The 25131-nt window shown below is 44.3% G+C and overlaps 1 protein-coding gene across 1 annotated transcript in view; it reads left to right on the forward strand.

The window, feature by feature from the left end:
- Window positions 1–25131, forward strand: part of DRC11 (dynein regulatory complex subunit 11) — a 104655-nt gene that overhangs the window by 71087 nt on the left and 8437 nt on the right. Inside the window, exons 12-16 of the mRNA XM_086750393.1 lie at window positions 6118–6179; window positions 8870–8952; window positions 11556–11663; window positions 14935–15134; window positions 22333–22419. Of these exons, the coding sequence (XP_086606519.1) occupies window positions 6118–6179; window positions 8870–8952; window positions 11556–11663; window positions 14935–15134; window positions 22333–22419 (540 nt within the window). The remainder of the gene's footprint in view (window positions 1–6117; window positions 6180–8869; window positions 8953–11555; window positions 11664–14934; window positions 15135–22332; window positions 22420–25131) is intronic.

The raw sequence follows: 25131 nt of genomic DNA on the forward strand, positions 1-25131 counted from the left end.
AGAGAATTCAGGGTAAATATCAGTTCTTTGCCCAGATGTGGTGGTATTCAGTGCAAACCCTAGCCTCGCAGATACCGGTATCAAGAAGTCCACCCTAAACAATTATTGAATCTCAAGTCAGAAGCATTTACAAATCTGTTCACCTATGGCTTTTCCTTTATCTATTGTTATTCCTCAACCTTTACAAGCATTGCTTAGGACAAGTTGAACTATTCCAGAGACAAATCATTACAAGATAAATCAGAATTTCAAGAGGGATACACGCCCTCTTAAAATCCTCCGATCCAGTCCAAAAGAGATGGACTGCTTGGAGTTTCCTAAGATGATGGGTTCAGGTTAACAGAGTCTTCCAAGGAAGGCACGGGTCTGGGTGCTGGTAAGTTTTCCAGCTGCTGTTTTCCTTTACTTAAAAGGAACTGGTTAATGAGTTTCTAAACTGTACAGCAGAAAAAAAAAAATCACTTTGAATTTCTTGGTGTAACCTTTCATTTATCTGTGACACGTAGATCACCCACAGCCAGGTACACATTGTTTAACTATGCTGCTACTTACTGCTCAAGGGTTTGGGAACTTGTACTTAATCCAAATTTACTGAAACCTATAAAATAGGTTAAAGACACGCATTCTTTTAACATGCTACCCACTGAAACACAGCACGCTTCATGTTCACATCTAGTTTCACAGCATTACCATACGCGGTGTTCCACAGCCCGTGATTCCCCGAATTCCTTACCCAGGCATTTAAACCATAGATCATGTCAGCGCAAAATAACTCAAAGCTTACAGACCTTACCACTCCATCAGCAGATTCTCTTCAAATCCTCAGGGCAAATAGCCAACCCTAGCCTCATGTTGTATTTCATTCCTACAATCCTTTTAGCGTGCAAATACTTGCTGTCGCCGTACTTCTACACAAATTATCTTTAAAAACGTTCTTTCACCTGACAAAGGTGGAGGAGCGATTTAATAACGCAGGACCGGAGCAGCTCTGAAAAGCTGATGCCGGTTGGATTGCTAACTCCGTTTCAAAAATAGCAAGGCTTAAGATACACAGACAAAATATTGCAACTGCCTTCCCAAAGTTGCCATAGGCACATGCCTTCAGATCAACTGGGCAAAACACTGCTGCAAAATGTCGCACTGGAATTAGAAAGCTTATGTTAGGGTTAGTTTTGGGGTTTTTTTTTTTTTCCTTCAATATAGTATTGGAATCGGTGGAGGGAGATTATTTAACTTTTTTTATTTTCCCAGGTTGTGCCAGTAGCCTGAGAGAATGAGGGAGGGGAAAAGAGGGAAAAGAAGTACAATTAAATAATACAAGTTCCCTAAAGACTTTCTCTGAAAAAAAAAAAAATTAAAAAAAAAAATCAGTTCTATTGTAGAGGTGAGGAAAGGAAGGAGATATCCACTTCTAGTCAAAACACATCTTTCCCTGTGCAAGGCTGTTTAAAATGTCCAGTCAGCATCATGAAAAAGGCTTTTTCTAATTAGTATTTACATAAATATCTCAGCCCCTAAACCAACACAGTGCAGGCAGTCTTCAGATCCACTTTGTGAAAACCTAGCCTGGACAAAAAGGATAAGATGGTCCGGAAAGCTCTGGAAGCAGCTTATTAATTTGTTACTCAGCAAAATTCCTTTAGTTTTTCAAGGCTTTGGGTTACCACATCCTGGGTCCCATCCATCCACCCTCTGAACTGTGAAATAATGGTGGGCTTGGGTTATCTTTGTGCCCATGAACACATCTGGAGCACCGTCTAAAACACTTCTTTTCCTCCCAAAAGGGATATTCTGCAAGGACAAGCATTCTCAGGAGGATTCAGTGTTCTTCAGAGAATACAAGCCTTTTTCTGCACTCTGTCAGTGGGGAAGGGGCAGCGGGGGGTAATTTCTTTAAGTGAACTCTTTAAAGTGGAGTTTCCTGTCCAGGGGCATTTACCCCAGTTTGTGATGCCACATTTGGCCATCCCATCTGTTGTAAGAACATACTTCTACTTTCTTTGGAGGAAGGCATCACAGGAAAACCAGGGCTTTTTTTGTTGTCAGGGAATAGTCACTGTCCAGGTGTAGATGTCCTCTGCCTTCTCAAGTGCACCTTAAGATGAGTAGTTTACAACTAAAAAATTCTGTCAAGTCCATATTTTTTAAAATCTGCCTGACCCACAGGAAATAATTTGAGTTTGAAATCCTTTTGCCAGTCCTTTTGTGGGGAATTCAGTGAGGACACTTTGGAACTTTCCCTCTAAAGGGAAAGCATAAAGGAAGCTAATTGCTCCCTCCCATTCCGTTTTTCAGATGGCTCAGGTCTTAAATAAACAAAATTTAACAGCTCCAAGCATACCAGCAGGCCACTCCTTTATTTCCATGCACTGTACTTCCTAGGCTGACCTTTGTCACTGACTCCCAAACCTTCAAATACCGCTTTAACACTAAAAGCTGACACTTAACCCTACCAAGAATTGCTCTTAGTGCCCCTGAAGATAAAAACCCCATTTGCCACCTTCGTGGAAGAGTCATTTTGGGTGGAAAGGCAAGTTGCTCTTCTCATTTCAAATGGATCTCCAGAACAGTAGGCTGATCTGGAAATACCTAAACTAGATTGCACCTAATACGCAACAAGTCACTCAGCTATCATTTGAAGCATGGATCCTGTTGGATCCTATCCGTGTTGGAAGCATCCCACCCCACAGACCGTCCCACTATTATTTATCCTTATGGTCCAGCACTGATAGAGTATAGAGGAGAAGTGTTCTCCTTAAGATGCACACTGTGCTGGACTCCAGAGAGCTCCTGATCTGATGGCTGTCACAAGAGAGGAGATGAGGATACAACAGAAACAAAGAAGTGTGGGTCAGCTCCACTGCAAATTGCATTTTTCTTCGCTACGCACTGTGTCATCTGCCCCGCCATGGTTCAGGCTGAGAAAAGATTTGACAGGAGATTGCCTCCTAGTGAGGGATGTCAGAAAGTCTAAGTCCCCACCCAGCCTACAGGAGCCCATTATAAAGCACCTGAAGTGAAAAATAAATTTTCCAAAGTATTTGATTTCTAAAAATTAATGGCATCCCTGTGCCAGCACAAACGTTTAGTCAAGTGTTGTTCCTCTGAGTCCATCCCTTTCTGACAACAGCCCAAGCTTCTGGTTTGGTGGATCAACACAAACCACCAGCTTTACAAATAATTCCTGTAGGTGGATGCCAGGTACATAACCATGGTACCTAGAGGACTTAGCAGCCAAGGATGTTTCTCTTGGGAACCTGCAGCCAAGTAAACCACCACAGACCTGGCTTTCCACCCAACATAAGAACTGGCGCATCAGCTCTCTGCAGTTATTGACCTGGAAGTTCCATTTAAGTGCTTATCAAAGTGCTTTTTCCAAGCCCATTGTGCTGCTTTTCCTGCCCTGCTCCCCTAAGGATTAGTTTCTCATCCAACTACAAGTAAAAGCAGCTCATTGCGAGTTAACGCACTCACACATACACAAAGGTATGGTCAGAATTCAGAAAAAAGGAAAAAAAAACACACAAAAAAAAAACAGAAAAAGGGGACATGGGAACTTAAGTGTGTAAAAATTGCTTCTGGATAGGCAAGAAGAGCAAAGCCATCATGAACGATGCCAGAAGATAGCTGGGTCAGAATGGAGGAAAGGGTGGGTTTGGGGACACTGGTTCACAATTGCAGCTAGACTTTCTGGAGCTGATGGAGATTAGCACCCAGAGCTCTCAGCCAGCTGTGGGGGATGTAACCTCTTTGGATGCTGTAGCTAAATCCAACAGGGATTACAGATCAGAGCAAAGAACTTAATAATCAATGGGATCATCTTTTTCTCAGAACTTTTCAGTACCAGTATCAGAAGCTGCTCCCTGTATCTTGACGCTGCGGAAAAGGACTTGTCAATTTGCACACACGGTGCAAGTATGTGCTTGCTCAGCCTCCCATCCAAGCATCACACATGATCCGAGGGATCCGCTCAAACACTTCCTAGCCTGCTGCTTGTACGCTGCCATTTCCCCTAAACCACAGGAGTACTTCCCCATCCTTACTTTTCCACATACTTGGTGGCAATAGCTGGGGACAGCTGATGGCAGCAGGGCTTCTGTGATCATGGCCAACGGGTGACACAGATCCCACGGTTCCAACAGTTCCCTCAGTGAGACATTTTTGCTACCCCTCTCCCTTCCGGCATCGGAGACACTCAGCTCTGGAATCTGGTCTGAAGTCAGGTCCGTGTTTGCTCGTGACAGCCGCTGAGCTACTCAAAACAATTTCATGAGCCCACGCAGTCAGACGAGATACCACACCAAGCACGGAAGATGGTCTTCTGTCATCTGCCAGCTAACATCTAGTGCAGTTCGCTATGTGTGACTTATCAAATCAGAACATAACCGAGTGAATGGATGGCTACACAGAAGCCAGACTGACATTTCAGAGACAGAAACAAGGAGATTGCCGTTATAAACTATGAGGATGTTCACATTCATTAAACATTATCATTTTCTAAATAAAAGCAGCTCCCAATAAGACCCTTTGGAGGAAAGCCATTGTCTACAATTCATATCTGCCCTTAGCGCATCTCAATGTTTGCCAAATTTCCCATAAATGCTGATGTTAATTAGGAAAACACATTTTTCCCCCTGCATAGTTCAATTTTGTTTTGCTCTTGAGTTACTTTATTAGCGAAGCTGCCTTGAGGACAACACCAGTTGGCCAATAAATTCAGCATATGCTTAGTGTCTTTCCATAGGTAGAAACGAGCTTTTCTCCCCAGTCAGACCCCACGATAAGCAATTTCTAAGCTTGTTGGAAGAAAGGTTAAAGAGACAAAGCTGGAGGAACACCAGAAATAAACCACTGAGTCCCAGGATTTCCTCAGTTGTTAAAACAGCATGGCACAGGCTTTGTTTTTCCCGTTTTTCTTTCGAACTAAACCTCGCTGGCTCATTCTAACGAGCGTTTGCTGCCAAGCTTATTTATGTAAAGAAACCTGAGGTGTAGTTCTGCAGAAACAGAAATGTTTACATTATTCTGCTCCAAAATTTAAAAGCCATCACCTCTTCCCAGTTAGTTTATCCGTATAGTTCCAGGTTTAATTTACATTTTCACCTAGATTATTTTTATTGCATTGTGAACACTAGCAGGTGATTGCATCATAGGTTATTTACATCATGACCATCCCTGAAAAAATTAAAATTTATGAGTTTCTGAATATTGCTGACCAATTCTAGGAAAAACCCAGCATTTTCCAGCTAATTGCTTAGGATTTCTTTTTAACCAAACAGAATAGCCTCTAGAGTTCTGCAGAAGTATTCACTATTAAAAAAAAAACAGGAAAGCCAACATAAATTTTTTGAACCAATAACCTGTCTTGATCAACTAAGCGTTTAAGCACGTGCTTAAGTTTAAGCCCATGCTTAAGTTTAAGCCATTGAAGAAGTCCCATGGTGCAGAAACATTGCTGTGTAAATAGTTGCACTGAAGTAATTCTGAAGTGCTTCGCAGAGCTGCAGTATGGCCTCCGCTGGTGAGCACTAGCATGGATTAACGATGCCCTCTCCACTGCTAATTATCGCTAACCATAGTTAGGCCTTGTGAGCTATAATTAATGGAGGAGTTTGACATCACTTACTCATATCTATATGTTTTCCAAGGGGTTTTTTTGCAGTATGTAAATAAACTAGTCACAGAAGTCAAAGTCTTCCCGTAGTGAAAGCGTGATGAAAACATCAAGAGAAGAGCGGGCCAAGTTTTTCTGACCTCTTCAAGTTTCTTCTCCAAGGCATTAGGAAAGAAAAGGCTATCTGATGGGTAGGAGGTTAGCCAGAGAGTCAGGAAGGTTGGTTTCAGGTCCTGCTTGGACATAGCTCCTCAGCCCAAGGGTGCTTCACCTCTCCCATGCCTTGGTGAGGCACTTGTACATGAGAACACCTCCTGCGCCCTTATAAATGGGGACATGACTTCCTTCCCTCAGGCTGTGCGGGGATGTGAATTTTCCCTTTGGGTTCTTCAGTAACGAGGGCCGTGTTCAGACACTGAAGCATTTGCTGTTCTGGCCCTCGCTTTGCTTCAGTATATTAAGTACTAAGGTCATTAATTCCTGCCTGTTTTTGTGGTCCTTAGAAAAAAAAGGCAGCCAAGAAGAAAAAGGTATCAGAGTTGGAGGAAGATCTAACTCCTGACAGGTAAGGAGAGGACCTGTTTACACGAGATGCAGACAATGAGAGGCTGCATCCTCTTTGCATTAGATATGCTGTCAGCCCTTTTAGTTTTTAATTACCCAAGGAACACCTCAACCTTGCTACACTTGCCAGCATCAGCAGCCCTACAATAAATAAAACCTGTTTATTAACAGCTCTAAACATCCATTAAAAGCCTAAATGATATTAAAACCCTTGCACAAACTTGAAGCACATGAACTTTAGCTAAAAGCTTTTTGTGTTCCCAGTGAACACCACAACCTTCCCAGTAGCCTTCCTCAACTGGGGGCTTCACAGCACAGGACAACAAAGCAGCACAGACCTTGTTTCCGCGCAACCCCCCCCCCCCCCCCCAACAACATGTACAAATTAAATTCTTCATTCTGCAACAAGACACTATTAAAGCCAGTCTCCATTAACTGCGGTCGGGTTCATTCCAGCACACAAAGCTAAGCACACGTCACATTTCGGCAGGATATTGGCCCTGTTTGCCCCTTTCCCATCCCCTCTGCAGGTGCAGAAGCACCTGGCAGTTTTGTTGACTGTCACATTTTCCATCCCAGCTGAAGCTTGGCCCCTGGACTCTGTAAATCACCCTTCACATCTTGGGTAAAATGTACATGTCATATAAATCAGTTTTATTTATCAATAGGAGTTCTGGCACACCTGGCAATTTGCGCATCCTTGCTCTTTTAAGCACCCTTGTTTTATTTGGAGGATTTGAGAGGATTTCTTCTTTTGACATTACATTTTCAATGAGCTTGACACGCGTTCGCTGATAATCCAGCTATTTTTCACCTATACACGTAAGGCAGACACCTACGCGGAGATATCACTGCTGGGACCTGCTGACCCAGCTCCCAAGAGAGCAGCATGAAGACAAACACACTCAATCATTGCAGGAGCACATGGGATTCACCCCACAAATCCATTTGTACAAGACCTGGACTACATCTCCTTTAGGTGCTAGCACTATGCAATCAGTCAATGGTCTCTTTATCTGCTTGAAAATTAAAAAACAACCTCTCCAAGCAAATATTTAAAATAAATGCGTCATGGATTATAGCAGAGCATGACCTCTCTTACAAGAGCAGCACCAAAGTCTAACAAGGATGCATACATGCTGTGCTTAAATTTTTTACACTGAGGGTGGTAGAACACTGGAACAGGTTGCCCAGAGAGGTGTTGGATGCCCCATCCCTGGAAACATTCCAGGCCAGGTTGGCCAGGGCTCTGAGCAACCTGATCTGGTTGGAGATGTCCCTGCTCCTTGCAGGGGGGTTGGACTAGGTGACCTTTGAAGGTCCCTTCCGACCCAAACCATTCTATGACTCTATGATCTCTGCTTTGGTGTGGTGGAGAGGGCACAGAGGGCTTTAGTGAAAGACCGATCACATCACACTCGGAGGAGATTCGGGGCATGCATCATTAGGCTGGCGTAGTAAAAATAGCCAGACAGGAAAAGTAGAAGTCATGCTCCCACCAGAACTGTCAGGTCAGTTCCGTTCTACCTTCTGCTCATTTCATGATGCGTACTCAAGATAAAATCACGAAGAACGAAAGCAAGAGTCAGAGCAGCAAAATTAACCTTGTTTAACCTTAAAATTTTATATTTCCTTACTACTACCCCATATTAATTGTGCCACTAACACTGCATAAACATAAAACTTCCCAGCTGAAATGGAAAAAGGCTGCAGACCTCAAATTATATAGGTGGCTTTATTAGCCAGCTGAGAGTTACTATTTAATATTTTTATTATAGCAATACCAGAATGTCCTAATTAAGATAGGCGACAAAGAAAAAAGCTCAGATGTTGAAGGGAAAAAAAAATGTGAAAAGCGCACAAACAGTGAAAGACCTAGCAAAGATTCAAAATCAATATTGTTTACGCTAACAATATAAGAGGAATTTCCAACAGGCTTATTAATTTTCTGTAATTCTTGAAGCAGTAACAATCTGTAGAAGCCAGTGCCAAAAATGTCATTGAAATTAAGGCCTAGATAGAATTCCAAAAGGGAGAGACTGAGGATAACATCCACACCAATAAAAAAAAAACAGGGTACAAATGTAAGTGTATCAAATCATCCTCAGTTACTGGAAGCTCTTTCCAACCACTAACAGAGACAGGAAGAAATGGTTCTGCTGGAGAACTTATCCCACTGGATGGTTTCCCCCCCAATCCTTCTTTGGCCCGCATTGAGTAGCTGGATCACTGGTTGCTTCAATAGAGTCGTTCCCAGTATGTTCCTGATGAGATGAGACTGTCTATGGCAAACAGAATAAATTCCAGGAAGAATTAATGAATTACTGCTAATTGGAGAGCTAAGCGAATAGGTACAGTAGTGTTAGGATTGCTATTATTATGTAATTTAAAAATAATTTCCAGTAATTGATATTAATGAATGAGGCTATTACACAAGTCATAACTGATCCTGCACCACCTGGAAACGGGTAATGGAATGGGTGGGAGAGGGAGCCATGTGGTGCGGGAGGTAGGAAGAGATTCCTTGCCATCATGCAGAAAATGGTACTCATTGATTTCATATTGATGTTTCATATTTCACATTGAGCTAATCACCTTTACCTCTGAGCTACAAAATACATTTATAAAGCTGAGGAAGCTCTGAAGCTGGCTCAGTTATTGAAGGACTCAGCTTCTGTCTCTTGTTCCTAGGACCATCGATTCTCTGTACAGAGAACTCGTGGAAGAAGGATTACTGATGAAAGCCAAGACCGTGCATCTCTCCGATTATATTGGTAAAGTACGCGTTTTACAGCTCCGACGGTGTTTGAGCTAACCAAACCTCCAGCCCTTCAGTGCTCGCTGACCCCTATTTCCAGTCAAGAGTGAGTTCAGGAGGAATTATGCTTTCAGGACTTTCGAGCTTGAATATTTAAAGCCATGTATGCAAATCACGTCTGTGTCTGCAGGGTGTGCAGTACCTTTCACTTCTGCTGCTGAAACCAGGACCTGCTTGTAGAGCTGGCACCTGGCTCCAAGCACCAACACTTGGAAGCTTGGAATGGTTTTGGGTGTCACAAACTACTCTGAGATGGAAGCAGGACATCCTTTAAGGAGCGCTGGCCAGGCATTAGCAAGACACCGCAAAAAGAACAGATTTGCGGTTGTAATCCATCCAGAACGTCCCAGAGAACAGCAAAAGTCATACCTTCAGCATTCACTCGTTCAGCAGAGGAGGCTTGCCCCCTTACCACCACCTCCCTGGCTGCCCCTGAACTTGGAACAGTGCTTTGAGGCATATCTGGCCCTTGATTTAAAATACATCTCTGCTTAGTTCTGCATTTCATTGTCCTCTTGCCCAGTTCCTGTTACCTGCAGCTGCAGTCAGACATGCTTGCCCATGCTGTACATAGGCATGAACATTTTTCACTAAAAAAAAAAACCCCACTTTGTCTGACACAATCTCCAAAAGCATTTGATGACGTACAGTAAAGTCACCACAACCTTAGTAGCAAAAAACCCAAAATTCACTTGTTTAAAAGCCACCATTAATTGAATTTGCGGACATCCGAAAGCCACAATGCCACTGGCTGTTAGTATCTGAGCCAGGAAAGTTGGATCCTCATACATCACCCCTAAATACCATGTTTATATCAATCCTTGCACCAATTATTGCCCTCAGAGTCTTTGCCCACTCTGCTGAAAGCTGAATTATCAAGTAGCACATCCATTTTGTGCTCATTAAAGATCACAAAGTGATTGAAGTTTTTCATTATTCCTTCTTTCACTCCACCAGTACCATCAAGCTCGCTTCTCTCCAGTAGACATTCCCTACCCTAGATGTTTTGAAAGCACAACTTGGCCAGAGGATAATAATTAACAGCAAACTTGGAAGCAGGCTGAGATGGCTTTGGGACATCTTCTCTTGACCCTGAGGTTTGAAGCCTTGGCTCCTCTGCAACATAAAGCAACTCATGAGTTGCTTCAAGTTGCACCAGCAACATTCACTTCCCACCAGCAGAAGGTACTGGGTACAAAAGTGGACCTCACTTTTTTCCCTTAAATACCAAAAAGCTTCCACCTTTAAGGTTCCAAGGACACAAAGCCTTCAGAAAAATAAGTCCTCATCTGCTCTGCTCTTACCAGGCTGAAGTCTGAGGAAGGTCACCCCCTCCCAATTCTGGGGAAAGGACAAAGCGTGGAACTGCGCTACGTGGCGAGTGAAGGCACTGAAATGTCCCCCCTCTATGACAAACTGACATCACTGAACTAATTTTCTTGGTGACCTTATCTAAATTAGTCAGAGAATATCCACTCTGATTTATGTTCGGTTGCAATTAAACCCTTTGATGCCTTCTAATTAAATCTGTGAAGATTAATTCCTATCCAGTTCTTTTGATTTCTCTTTAAATAAAAGATAAAACCTGAAATGAATTCTGTTCTTCAGAGGGGAGGGGGGCAGTTGCACCGGGGCTCGCCTGCCTCTTTGCCCCCAAATTACAACTCCATTTTCTCTTTTAACCATTGCTAATGTACCTCTACTCCAGAGAGGCCTAGCGCTCTCCCTTTTTATCTCCTATAAAACAGAATATACTATTATTTTTCAGTAATATTCTCCATAATGACATGTAATTTGTGCTAAAAATAATCACTGACTACATCGTCACAACTAATTTTCCTACTTGTGGCCCATCCTTCTGGATCTTTGTTCTCCAACACGCCCGGCTGATGGACTTTGACAGGGCGAGCAACGCGATTATGGCTCCGTAACGAGAGCTGAGGCACGATTAGATCCATTCAGTTCATGTCAGGGATTTTTCCTTTTCTTGGGTTATTTTGTGGAGGTTTTTTTGAACAAAGGGAAAAAAAGTGAACTGCAAAGAGCCCCACCAAATTAGGTGACGCACTGAAATGCCTAACATAGCGAGAAGCTGAGATGCGATGCAGCCAGGGGAAAAGCTTGTTAAAATCTCTTCTCCCCATTTTTGAAACCCTTTCGACAGGGCGCGGTTCACTGGGCTTCCAGCCCTACAAAATCCCAAATCCAGAAATCCTTTGCCAGCAGCGTGATTTATGGTGCTGCTAATGATTCTTCTCCGCAAAGTTTCTTTAAAAGGTTACCGGAGACCGATGGCTCTGCTCAACACCTTCCACAGTCAAGAAGGGAAAGTCCACAGTGCGTTCAACTTCATTTTCCTTCGCCGTTCACCTCTCCAATTTCTCCAGGTCACATTCCACAACAATTCCACAACCCTCTTTGAGTCCCCGTCCCTTGGCGGTGCCGGGTTTGCCGAGAGCACGCGATATCGCTATTCTGCGGTAGTTTTTCGTGACTTGAGTTATGCATTTTCTAACGATGCACTGTCACCTTTATTAAGCCCGTGCTTCCTCCCCACAGGCGAGTTCAACTACGTGGGGGCCGCGCTTCGTCAGCAAGGTGCAGAGCCGCTGCCCTCTCTCGCGGATGTCAGGCAGCTTGTCGCGCTGTACGGAATATTGCCGTTAGGTAAGAGCCCGGCAAAAATTCCTGGGAGGGCAGAACACAATGGCTTTGCTTCCTGTCAGCACCATGCATCTTTACTGGCTGTGACAGGGCTTGATTAATCGGAATCTAAAGCATTTTGCAGTATAATTGTTTTTCAATTAAGCCTTCTGAGTAGAGCGCGTATCGTTTTAATAGCGCGTAAAGGAGCTCACGCATGCTGCTGTCAGGTATTGCCTTTCCACAGCGTCTCCGTTTGCGTGTTAACCACTTGTGAATGGCAGCGCGCTAGAGGAAGTCACTGGGGAAAGATAATAGCTAAAACAAGCTCCAGCGATCAAAATTAATCAAGTTAAGGGAAGGGCTAAGGTTGCAATTTACCTTTTACAAGCTGGCTGATGTTACTCAGTACTAAACAATGCAATTGTTTAAGGAATGAGTGAATACATTTTGTACCGCAGTGAGAACACTTTTTAAATTCCCTTGCAGTTTTATTGCCAGAGCTAGCCGATACCCAACGAGGCTTTGCTGGCTTGGGTTGTTTGCTTTTATCCTAAAATCTATTCCATGTTTTACTTGGGAATGGCATTAAGCCAAATTCTAGCAATTGCAAGAAGTGCCTGTCTCAAGGGCCTCTACTCATACTTCCCTTGCATCCTTTTCCATTCCCGATCGGATTTCAGGGACATTTTAACCAGGCACAACCTCCTCCGGGCTGTGTCGTTGTCTGCTGATCCCATTCCAGCTGATGTCTGCCTGCCTCCCATTCTGGCAAAAAGAGCAAAGCCGACACCAAGCTTCTGCTTTTCCCTCCCAGAAAGACCAGTGCTCAGGCTGTTCTGTATCTGCATGCTCTGCGGCTGTCCCTGTCCCCAAAGCCGGCTCGGTGCGCCGTGGAGAGCTCGGTGCAATAGCGCACGAGTCTTCTTCGCTTGGGTTCGGGGTGGAGAAGAGCGCTCCTCCTGCTCTACAGCTCCATCTGAAGAGTCAGGGTAACACATGGGATGCTAGCAGCATCCCTGCCTCCAACCCAGGTGGGACTTTTCCCATTAAAATGCTCTCACAGCTGGTTTTGGGTGAACCCTCAGGGGTTGGCTGCCAAGTTTGACCACGATCAGCTGAGAGAGCTCAGCAGTTATCCCTGTCTGCACTGACGGCAGCATGGTGTTTCCCGTATCAGATAACTCCTCCAAGGTTATGTTTTAACACCGTCCAATCAAGTGAAATCAAGCCCCAGGACACCCCCCAAGGCAAGAGAAGAGAACCCAATTTTCCTGACATTTACACAACTGGCTAAAAATCTAGGGAGAAGCAACCCTGGACTAGTTAAACAAACAATATATTCGCAATAGCAGTTTGAAAAATGCCTTTGAGTTAAAAAAAAAAAAAACCTCCATGAGCCAAAAAAAGGCACAGGAACGGTTTCACCTTTTGGGGTGATATGTTATGGATGACATTTTACTTAATTGGTCTCAGAACTAGTTAATCATTATGGAATTGTGTATGTGTAGAAGCGAAAGTTCCTCTCCAAATAGTCACCTGATGGCAAGGAAAACTCCGGTTTAAATGGCATTGAGAAAATTATAAGGGGCTGAAAGGAGAAATAATAGTAGAAGATATACTTCATTTTTAACCACAGAGGAGTCAGCTGTTCCCCTCGTAATAAATCTCTGTAATAGTAATAGATTGGTATGGAACGACCAAATATTAATAAAGCCTGGGTGGCTGACAACTTCACTACCTCCTGCACAGTGCTGGAATAATGGCATTCGTCTTCGCACTGGGTTCGTTGTCATTTATTTGGGATGTTAAGCCGTTAGGACACAGAGAGGCAGCCTGGTTGGATTTGGTTTTAAATGGTACCTCGGAGAACTTTTCCAGGCTAAGCCTGTGCAGCCCATCACCTTTGGGGTGAGTTCCCCGCCGTGAGTCCCATAGTTCGATAGACGCCACTCTCAAAAACCTTCAGAAGGAGCGGGTGCTCACACAGGTTTTCAAAATTGACTTTGTACCAACCACCACGACTGACACAGGACATTTTCAGGCATCAAGGTAGTGATGTTACTGGACTATTGGTGGGTACGGATAAAGTATTTGACATTTCCTGCTGCTTCCATCTCTGGAGGTCCTTCTACACCTAATTCACACAGCAAGAGAGGCAAGCTCTATCACCATCAGCCACCTCAATCTCTCTCTGTGGTTCTGTTTTCACAACACAGGCATTTCTGCTAGGTTGGAGTGTGATGGAGCATCTTTCTTACAGCCCAGAATGAATTTACCTGGAGAGGCCGTAGAGACAGATTTAGAAACACTGAGCAGCCGTCACTGCCAGCAGAGCAAGCGAAGCGTAGCAACCCTGGCATTTGCTCACCCAAATAAAATGAAGGGAACAAAAAGGATCCTCCTCCTCCTAGCAGACATATCATACCTGCTCTGTAATGTGCAGCTGCTGTACTCCACACTGAGAAATCTGCTTATGTGCAGATGAGCTAGCACCACACTCAGCGGGCACGCATAGAGGGGGTAAACGGCAGGGAAGGATTTTGGAGCAGACAGTTGGAGTCTCCAGTGCTCGCTGAACAGTAATAACATTTAAGAGGAAAAATGATGGGGAGAAAAAAAAAAAAAGGGAAGTTAAAGGAGAAAACATAAAACAGATGGTAACATCTGGTTTCAAAATCACTGACAAGCGCAGCTCCAGCGGACAGTCCCGTTAGTTTGTTTTCTCTAAAGATGGGGAAGCTGGAAAGTGTCACTCCAGACAGCAGGAGGAGAGAATTCTGCTAGTTCTACGTGCAGCGTGAGTCTGCCATTGTCTTGTTGCAGAAAGCGAGGATCTTCCCAACAACAAATGCAAAGGTGCCTCTCTGACCCTACCTCTGCCCAGCTGCTGAGGGAGGGAGTCAGCTGTGGGTAAATGAAGGCAAGTGTCCCCAGGCAGGGCACCAGGCTCGTCTCTACTCATAGCAGTTCCATTTCAGTGCTCTTGTCCTTTGTCCATCCTCAAAAACTTACCAGTGACCTTACTTTCAGCTCAGATTTAGAGCTGAGGTTTGCCAATCAGAAGGAACAAGTAAGGGTGGTTGAGTTTTGCTACAAGCAGGGACGTTCACTCAGATGTGCCACAGCCCTGGTTGTACAGAACTGAACTCAACAGCACTTACGCCGTATTAAAGAAACAATGAACTCACATTATAAATTATTTACGATGAAGAAAAAGAAGGGAGAATCATTCTTATTGCCTTTACAGCAGACTTAAATGAAAGCAATAATATTCCCTTCTGACTTTTTACAGGCTCCCAAACAGTCCATGAGAAGGCTCCTGTGGCAAAAGCCTTGTTACTAGCTGGACCCGCCGGCGTTGGAAAGAAAATGCTGGTCCACGCCATCTGCACAGAAACAGGAGCCAACCTCTTCAATTTATCCGCTTCCAACATCGTCGGGAAATACCCGGGCAAGAGCGGCCTGCAAATGATACTTCACATGATTCTCAAGGTACCGAGTTGTGTGTTCTCTACAAAGCTGGTTCAGTTCATCACATCTTTTGTGGAACAGCGACTGGAATTGTGGTTTCTCCACATCGAGGAACGTACACACCAGTCATATGAGGGCAAAGCAGCCCAAGGTCCAAAGGACTGCCAACCCAGTTTGAAATTCCCTCCCTGCTTTCAAATTTTCAAAACCACTTGCTGACAAGCCAGTTTATGTGCCACTGCAGAGGATTTAAGTGCCCCTTGAGAAAATCACTGGAAGTAGCCATATTTTTCACATTAACCTGCAAGCTTTGTGTTACCTCGAATATGAAAAGCGTCATCGATAAAGAAAATTCTGTTCTCTGTTTATAGGCATGTCAGTCAGGAATGCTTGCCGTGCGGCGTTTAATCACATACTAGACTGGGGGTGGTCAAACATTTCCTCTCTGGGAGTGTTGCTGTAAAACAGCTCTCTCCCCTGTACTGCTCTCTGTTTGCCCATCAGCAAGCTTTTCAAACGAGGGAATCCTAGCACAGGATTACATTAACAGAAATGCAGGACAAGTCTGGAAAGGAAGGCAGGCATATGAACTGTGAAGAACATATCCCAAATCCTCTTCGGGAAAAAGACACTATCCTGGCAGGATTTCTTCCACATTCTAAGCATTTCTCCTAAGGAAGGAAGCTGGTAAACATTTCCAGACTAAATACTTGTAGAAAGAACACAGCATATACACTAGAACAAGCCAAATATAATATTTTTCCAGTGCCAGAGGCCTACTAAAAATTGGCTTTCCCTGGGATTTATCAGATGCATTTTATTAAATCCAGTATGAGAGCAGGTTTTGCGACAGGTGCCTCCGATCCCCAGAGAAGACAGGTTCCACAGTTCAATGCAAAGCCATCCCCAGAGATCCCATTTCTCGCTGGTCGGAGCAGCGCCCTAAGGAAAAGCGACGGCGGTGCTGCGATCGTGCACCTTTGACGCCGTAACGCTACCGCCGGCTCTAGCGCTCCCTGACACAAGCTAGTGCCGTTAAACTGAGCTAACGTTCCCTCTCCTCCCTCCACTCTGCGCATTTCACCCTTCTCCACTTCGTTTCTCTGCCCTCATCAGTAGCGAAGGAAAAGTCTAGCTGCAAGCATAGCGCACACGCCGTCCCTCCCGTCATTCAGCCCCTGCTGGAACATATATATAATGTATACAATAACTGGAACATACGTAAAATAAATCTAGATATAGGTATATAAAACCCCTTACATTTTTCCACATTACTCAAGAACAAATGGAAACATCATCCAACACCTCCCCCAAAATTACGGGGAGCGGTCCAAGCTTACTTCTGTACTGTAGCTCTTGCAAAAGAGGCAGTGACACCGTGGTGAACCTCTGTGAGTTACTGGGATGGAAGCTGCTCGCAATCACATGGAATAAGAGTTGTCCAGGCACTTGCTTATCAAAAGGTGACTGGTTCCAACTGCAACAGCAGCACTGCTTCAAACTCTGCTCCTCTAGTAACAGAGCAGACGGCGCAGTGTGTCTCTTTCCGAGGGATACTTCATCTGCATGCTCACTTCTCCGCAAGCTCATTGGCATGGCACCAGCCTGTCTTAGCATCGTTCAAACCAGCTATGTCCCATTTCCATTCCTGATTCCTTCAGCTGATTCACCTCTCTCCATCCCACCTCCTGAACGCGAGTCAACAGCGTGTCCATGCCGCAAAGAGTCAGCCACATACTGGCCTGCATCAGCGAAAACACAGCCAGCCATTAAAGCAATTAATTATTCCCCTCTATTTGGCACTTAGGAGACCACAGCTGGATTCTGTGTCCGGTATGGGACTGCCCTGTTACAAGACTTTTCCCAGAGGAACACAGGGATAGGACAGGAGGCAACAGACACAAGCTGCAACAAGGGAAGTTGTTTCTGTGTTAGGAAAACGGCTTCACAAGGAACAAAAGGATAGGGAATCTTTTCTATCCCAGTTTGCAGGAGCCTACTGGTACCCAAGCTGAGGCAAACACAAGCACAACACACATTGCAAACAAATTCCTTGACAGGAGGAAGCTGAACGCTGGTGTTTTTCCAAAAAAAAAGATATTTTTTTCCACCCTTGTAAAAAAATTCAGCAGAATACAGACCTTCCAACTTATAGTTGGAAATGAGCGACAGGAACCACGACAGTTCTTTCTCTGTTATCTTATGATCCACGTAACCATTGTTAGCACCAAGAGTCAGTAAAGAAGAATTAATGGTGCTGTGTGATAAAGGTGAGGTAACCTTGCACTTTTGATTGCCTATCACATCTGCAAACAACAGAGTTTCTGTCACGAAAGGAAACTCTGGAGAGCATAAAAATGACCGTTCGGAAACTTTCTGTCCGCAACAGAGTGTTGGCTGCTGGCAGTTGTTTCGCTGGAGACACCCTAAACAAGTGAATAGCATTGTGAAGAAATCAAACTTTAACTTGTTTCAGATGCAAGAGCCAAATTCTTTCCCCCCCCGCCCTCCCTTATTTCAAGGAGGAGATTTGCAAGAGACATACCAGCCCTCCTCCAAAAAGGAGAGCCTTGTGTGTTACTCAAAGCGAGCACTTTAAATGCCACGCAGAGGAAATGACTTCTCATACCAGAACAGGAACACACCAACATTTCAATCCGCTTATTCAAAGGAAACGTAAGGAAGATTAATATGGAATAGGAAAACTATTGACAGGAGCTGCAAACACCAAGCCTGAGCACTTCTGTTCTCCATAAAGACGCAGCAAGGCCTGCCAGGTCAGAGTGAAAAAGAAAAAAGAAAAAAGAAAAAAAAAAAAGACAGAAAAATTATCTGTCTGTAATATAGAAGGACTTCCCAGTGGTCCCTAAAACTCATCCTTCATGCGCAAATATTCCAGAATGTGCTGGAATATTTCAATTCAGCCCCATTTTCCACGTGTCGAGGCAGCCTGAACTCAGCAGAGCTCTCTGCCAGCTGGTCCCAACCGATGGCTTGGCTTTCCCGTGTTCCCAAGGTGCAAAACACCACGGCAGCAAGATGCAAAGAAGCATAGTGATGGATGCGTAGAAACAAAAACCAAAACCGGAAAGGATCGAGAGGGCAGAATGCATGACTGTGACACAGAGGTATAAAAGTGCAGGTAGTTCATAAGGCTTAACTCCAAGGCGATAAAAGTGACGAGCGCTGGCCTTCCATTGGCAGCCGTCAGGTTAATCACTACCAGAGCAGGAGAACCCCTCCCGGGTCCTTCGCCGGGACCACAGCAGCACATAGAAAGCTGATTGTACAAAAAAACCACACATGGTGGGGGGGTGGGGAAAATATGTTATTAGTTCAACACTGACCAGGCTAAAAGGTTGGGGAAGAGGTGGCCAGGAGAAAGTGTCTGTGTATTTAGCATTTCCATGCCACACAAGGCTTTTTTTCCCATTACAGTGGAAATTTGGGAACAGTATATTCAGCATTTTTTCCAGACATCCCAGAATAATTCTTTTCCCTTGGTGCAGTGCAGCCTGCTAGAAGGCCAGACCCTTGAAGTGTTAAATATCACCAGTGCTCAAGCACAGCTTTATGTGTTACTCAAATGTCAAAAAAAAAAAAAAAAAAGGAATGTATCCTGTTAGAAGACAGTATTTATAGGGTTTTTTTTCTAAAAGAAAAAAAAAAAAACACAAAAAACCCCAGAATATAGCAGCACCATCACATTTGCCTGGTGAGGTCTAATCTCAGCTTTCAGCATCTTGCTGCTTTGAAGCATTTCTATGAGCAAAGCACAGAGGATTGAGTAGTTTTCAGCAGCTAACTGAGCTTCCAGAAAAATCTGGAAAAAAAAACTCCCACCAAAGCGTTCCAGTTTGGAGGAGCCTTATGCACGTGTCTGCTGCAAGAATCAAGTTTCCGTCTTTCCATAGCAATTTCATGGTTAAACTTTTCAAACCTGAGAGCCAGAGTTTAACCCAAGGCTTTAAAAAAAATAAAATCAAATAAAATAAATAAATGCTTTTTGATCTCTGAGAGATGTTGATAGACAGCAGGACAGGAAATCTTTTTCCATAAGGATTTTCCTGAAGAGCAAATTGAGCCTCCGCACCCCGTCAGCACGGTTCTCAGCACGGGCGCTGCGGTATTAGAAGGGTTAAGGAGCCATCTGCTGGCAGCTCCAACTAATGGTTGGATGCAGCAAAGCTAATAAAATTTCAATTACAAATTAATTATGTACAGTGCATTTAATTATCCGTGGATTCAAACTCTCCGTGGATAATTCAAATGAAGCGCTTTCACGGGGGGATATACGCTCTGCCAACGTTATCTGCCAACAATTTAAATGAGATGCCGATGGATTCTGGGTGTCTGATCTGTCTTTAGAAGAGAAAAGGAGATGGCATCAAATATAATATGTTGAATTTGGTCACGTTAACGTCTACCAACGCCAAAAATCTATGCGCAGGCCACTTTGTACGTTTAGATCATTGCCTCAGAACAGAAAGTCTCTCTAAGAAAGAGCTGGAGCTGAGCTCATTCATTGTATTTCTACTTACTGGGTGGGGAAATAAAGGGGTCAAAAAAAGAACAAGCTACAGGTGTGAAACCAGTGAGCACTCTTCTGTAAGAGTTAACATGAAACCACAGTCTGGTTAAAACCCTAAGGCTCTGTTTTAGAGGGCTGCAAACCGCAGAAGCCATCCCTGAGCCAAATGGGGAAGATCCGCACCTCCACAACTGCAGTGGTCCCAGCGAAGGGACAGCACGGCTCCCTTTGAAGGGCACAAGTAGAGCCTCATCCACTGCCAACAGCTTTTCTAACCTCTAACCTTCCCCACCCTTATTCCCCCCATCACATCACAGTGCAGCATCACACACGCAGGTACGGAGAATATTTTGTGGAACAGCTACGTGGCTCCACAGACTTCATACAGCCACGTTAGCTCGGAAAGCAAAACACCAGAAGACAACTATTCTCCTTAAGAAGCAAACGCACAGCACCTCTTTGGTCATAAACACGAGTGAAGCAGGGAGAAAGCACCACAACAGCAGCAGATCCCACAGTGACAGAGTCTACCAGGGTGGTAAGGCTCGAGCAGATGGCATGCCACCAGCCCAGTCCTCACTGGGGAGAAAGGCAGGCTTCAAGGGGAACCGTCTCCCACTGCCTCATCACCCTCCTGACATCCTCTCCAGGCACACACAGAGCAGGAAAGGAGGAAAAATGGTTGTTATCTTATGTTTCAGAAAGTAAGAGTCACCATCAGAAAGCCCCAGCTGATAATCCATTCGTTAGCGGTGCTGAGATCGGTAAGGGTCTCTGAGTCAGAACTTCCACACGTCACAGCAGACTGCATCGTGGGTGCACCAAATGCAAATCCAGTTCTTCAAGAAGCTGCAGGTTTCTCTCAGCGATTTAAACGATGCCCTACATTTTTCTTTCCAAGTCTTAATTGTACAAACGAACATCAGTTATCCCATCTCTGCTATGTGACCACGCTACCCCATTACTCCTCTTTCACCAAGCCTATTTTACAGGCATCCAGGAGCTAACTGAATTCACCTGCAAGCCTGAATCCCTACGACTGACTCACATTTTCTGCAGGTCTCCACACCCTTGGCTGCCAGGATACTCAGCAGAAAATCCCTGAGCCACAGCTTGTGAAAGCCGCAAGCTCAAATGTACCTTGCAGGCTTAGGAATATTCCAAGCATAGCCCTGAAAATAGATAAATAGGAGATAAATAAAAAAGCATCTGGCTTTAAAATGGCAGATATTCTTTCTGTGCAAGTTTAATCTGTCATAATCTTGTATATTCAGTACGCTGCTGGACTAAGTTACCCCTTAAATTGTACATGCAGATAAACATTTACAGAATTGCCTGTGTCCACACATCAGTTTCCGCAGGATTTTCATGTTATCTTTCAAGATATGACATTTTTATTTTTTAAATCCTCATTATTAATGCTAAACATTTGAGTTCCTGCCTTCCAAAGGAAAAAAAAAAAAGAAGCTCAGTTTTCCTCAATTAGCTTGTTCTGAGCTTGGAGGTCCCACTTGACATATTCTAGGACTGACGAGTTACCGCAAATCAAATGTCACATGTGCAAGACGGCATTGTTCCCACTTCACCCCATCAGCAGCACAGCAGAGCAAACATGTTTAACAGCCCTCATCTATTCTTTTCCCCCTCTCTTCCATCCGTTTTCACCGTATGGACACACACACACGGCTGGTGCTTTTGAAATGCATCCATAAAAATGAACTGCGGTGCTTTGAAGAAAGATGTTCATCAGTTAATTCTTCCTACCCTGGCTGTCAATCAGTCACTGGGCTTATGATGTATACAACCAAGAGATTTTTGTAAGCTGCCTTCCCGGAAGCAGCAGTTTCAACTGGGGAAAAAAAAAAAATTAAATTAAATTAAAAAAAAAAAGGACAGAGGAACGCTGTCTCTCCCTCGTTACCCATCGACTCCTCAAGCCGTCACTTTTGTTGCCGAGCAAACTAGCGCAGCTCTGAGAGCTGCTGGAAAGTGATTAAAATTTGGCAGCTGAATGTCTAAACCGCTGGCATTTCTATAGCAATACGGAGAGCGCGAGATGCGAAAAAGCCTGTAGCGTTGCTGCCATCCTGCTGTGAACCAGAGGTATGGTGCTTCCGACTTTGGAGACGGAAAGCCCATTTGGATAGACGTCCCCACCTTGAAATTTAACAGGTTCTGGTTTATTTTTTGGGCTAGCTGCAAGTTAAATGCTGTTTTGTAAGCCAGAAGATTGCACATCAGCCTATTTTACCTAAAGATTAGCACCCTTGCTTCTCATGTGATGCCACATCTTGCCTTGTCTCCCCGTCTTGCCCTCAGAAAAGCAAGAAGGGATCCTACGGTCAGGGCGGCCAGGTCAACTATCATGTGCCATTGAACTGCAAATCCAGGCTTCCTTTTGCAGAACTGCAGCTGAACGTGGGTTGAGAAATGAAAGCTAAGCACGGAGGTCAAAACGATCCCAATTAGGTTGGGTTCTTAATGTTAGATTCCTAACCAGGGACAGTTTGATTTGCCAAGAATGCGGAGCGGAGCTATCCGCGAGCGCTGAACATTTCTGGGAAAAAATACACCAGGCTAATTTTAAAGGATGAAATACGGATTCAAAAGTGTAATTATAGGCACCCAGGTATGAAATTGTAGACGTTTTAATCAACTCCTTGCCTTCTCTCCCCCATTTTCTCCTAGGTGGCCAAGCAATGGCAGCCCTCAGTCGTGTGGATTGGAGAGACCGAAAAAATATTTTTGAAAGCAGTGCCAAAGGCTGAAGAAGAGGTGAGTTGCTCCCTTTTTATTTCAGGGCAGATAATTTCTCCTGTTGCATTACAACTGACACAAAGGAACAAGCGTATTTCTTAGCTTAGCACATACCAGTACGACCAGACCTGCCAAAGCTTGCTTGATAATAGCTTGTCTCACTAACATTTTTTTCCTTTTAAGAGAGTCTTGTGACTTCTTAAGAGCCCAAGAGGTCACTTTTCTCTCCTACACACCTATACTTGCTTTATTTAAAAATAGTCCAGTCACTGCTCGTCAGGGCACCGAAAAGCAGAAGAGAATAACAGAGAATTTCAAAACACGAGGCAAGAAACTAGAAGTTAAGATGAGCTTAAACTGTTCAGCTCTATTAATTTGAGAAATTGGATGGAACCAGAGTGAACAATAAAGTAACAAGGATAAATTTTCACTGTGAAAACAAAGCGCCTATGTTAAATAGTTATGCTTACAAATTATTTTCTTTGGGCTCCCAGGAGTCCTATTGCCATTGCTTCCATTCCTTTCTCCCTTGTGCAGCTTCCCCACTAGAAAGAAAATTAAAACACTGCCCAATAGGCACAGCAACTCAACCACTGCAGCGGGGAGCAATTCACCTGAAATCCTGATTGGATTCATGCTGCTTGCAAAATATTTTACTTTTAGAGCTCCGCGTGAAAAATTAAACCTTTTTTTCTCAAGGTGAGTCCTGTGTGTTTACACTGTGGGATAGACACAAGCCCATGTTTTGGAAGAGTGGTGAAGCATCGCCTGGTATGAGGCCATTAAATTCTGCAAAGGCTGGTCCCCACACCGAAAGGGAACCTTTCTCTTGGGCTCAAACCTTGGCAACAAGCATAGATGAGGATTAAAATGAAGACTAGAGGCCAAAGGTTTCCTGGAGTACTCATGATAGAGTACTGCTCTGCTCTAATGAGACCCCACCTGGAGTACAGTGTGTCCAGCTCTGGAGCCCCCAACATCAGAAGGACATGGACCAGTTGGAGAGGGTCCAGAGGAGGCCACGCAGATGATCAAAGGGCTGGAGCAGCTCTGCTGTGAGGCCAGGCTGAGAGAGCTGGGGCTGTGCAGCCTGGAGAAGAGGAGGCTCCGGGGAGACCTTAGAGTGGTGTTCCAGTACCTCAGTACCTCAAGGGGGTTACAGGCCCTCTTCAGCAGGGCTTGTTGTGACAGGACAAGGGGTGATGGTTTTAAAACAGAGGGGGGTAGATTTAGATTAGATATTAGGAAATTTTTTTTTTTTTTTTTTTTTTTTTTTTTACAATGAGGGTGGTAGAACACTGGCCCAGGTTGCCCAGAGAGGCGGTGGCTGCCCCATCCCTGGAAACATTCAAGGCCATGTTGGATGAGGCTCTGAGCAACCTGATCTGGTTGGAGATGTCCCTGCTCCTTGCCGGGGGTGAGTTGGACTAGGTGACCTTTGAAGGTCCCTTCCAACCCAAACCATTCTATGACTCTATGATCTTTGTCTAGTTTGGTAGCCACCAATAAGGTAAATTTTCTCCCCAGGCCCACCTCAGGATCAAGGGTATCACCTCTGTCCCTGTAATCGCATCTATGGATCTGCAGGTGTTTGACAAAAGGTCTCATTCTTGGTGGGAGTAGATGGCTCCAGGCTTGAAGTCATTGGTGCCCAAGATAGTTCACAGCGTAACCAATATTTGGAGCCAGAGAGCATGAAACGGGAGGGACAGGCAGTGGTAACTGGCAGTCTGGGGAGCCTTCCTTGGTAGCAGTAGAGTTTTTGAGAAGATGAGCGAAGCTCAGCCCTTAGAAGCAGCCAAAGCAAGCAGAAGTCACTTTGCACATCCCAGTGTGGTATTTCTGGGACATAAATGCCAGTCTGGCTTAGTAGGACTAACATGGGAGTGGAGTGTTTAGCTTCATCTCTAATACTAGTACAATCATTTAAATTTTTTAAATTAAGATTCCTGCAAGATGAGAAATGAGTGCTTGTAACCAACTCTAGATCACTAGAAATCCGTGAGTATCATTTGTCAACCAAAAATTTATGTTTTAAGTAGAACTTATTTTCACAAGTAAGAGGTGAAATAGGAGTCAGACAATTGTTTAAAAAAATCTCTGCACCTCCTGATAGAGTCCATTTTTCCAGCAGAAGACATCCTGCAAGCCCAGAAAACACTATGTCTCGCTTGAAGCAGCTATTATCTTCTGTCAGTCATTTCAGTGAGATGGGATTCCTCTACCCGCCACCTCCAAACCTGAAATAATTTGATAATTCTCACTTTTCTAGCAATATTGATGTCTCAAAACACCTTAGAGAACATTTGTACTTCCTTCCAATACACATGAAGGGGAGGAAAGCTTGAAGTCTACGAGTAGCAACAGATCTATAAATCACAGAGTAATTTAGGCAACATAAAACGTGTTAAAACAAAGTAAATCCACGTTTCAGTCGTTGCTGTGACCGTATCTCCCTGACAGAGCAGAGGTGGCAAGGTTGTCTGAAACTTCCAAGGTAGATATGTAACAACAGCTTGTTTAGTCAGAGAAGTCAAGTTCATTACCAAGAGCTTCCCAACAAGGTAATGGCCAAGCCTGGATTTGAAGTCACACCCTCAGACAGCAGACATCCCACTCTCCTGGGAGCGTTGGACGCATAGGCACGGCAAGGAGGAGATGGAAAGATGGCAGCTGGCATTGAGTGATGGCCGCAGGGATGGTTCCTCCAAGAGCAAAAGCACAAGCTGG

The sequence above is a fragment of the Chlamydotis macqueenii genome, chromosome 6 (assembly GCF_036417535.1).
Source record: "Chlamydotis macqueenii isolate bChlMac1 chromosome 6, bChlMac1.mat, whole genome shotgun sequence".
NCBI lineage: Eukaryota > Metazoa > Chordata > Aves > Otidiformes > Otididae > Chlamydotis > Chlamydotis macqueenii.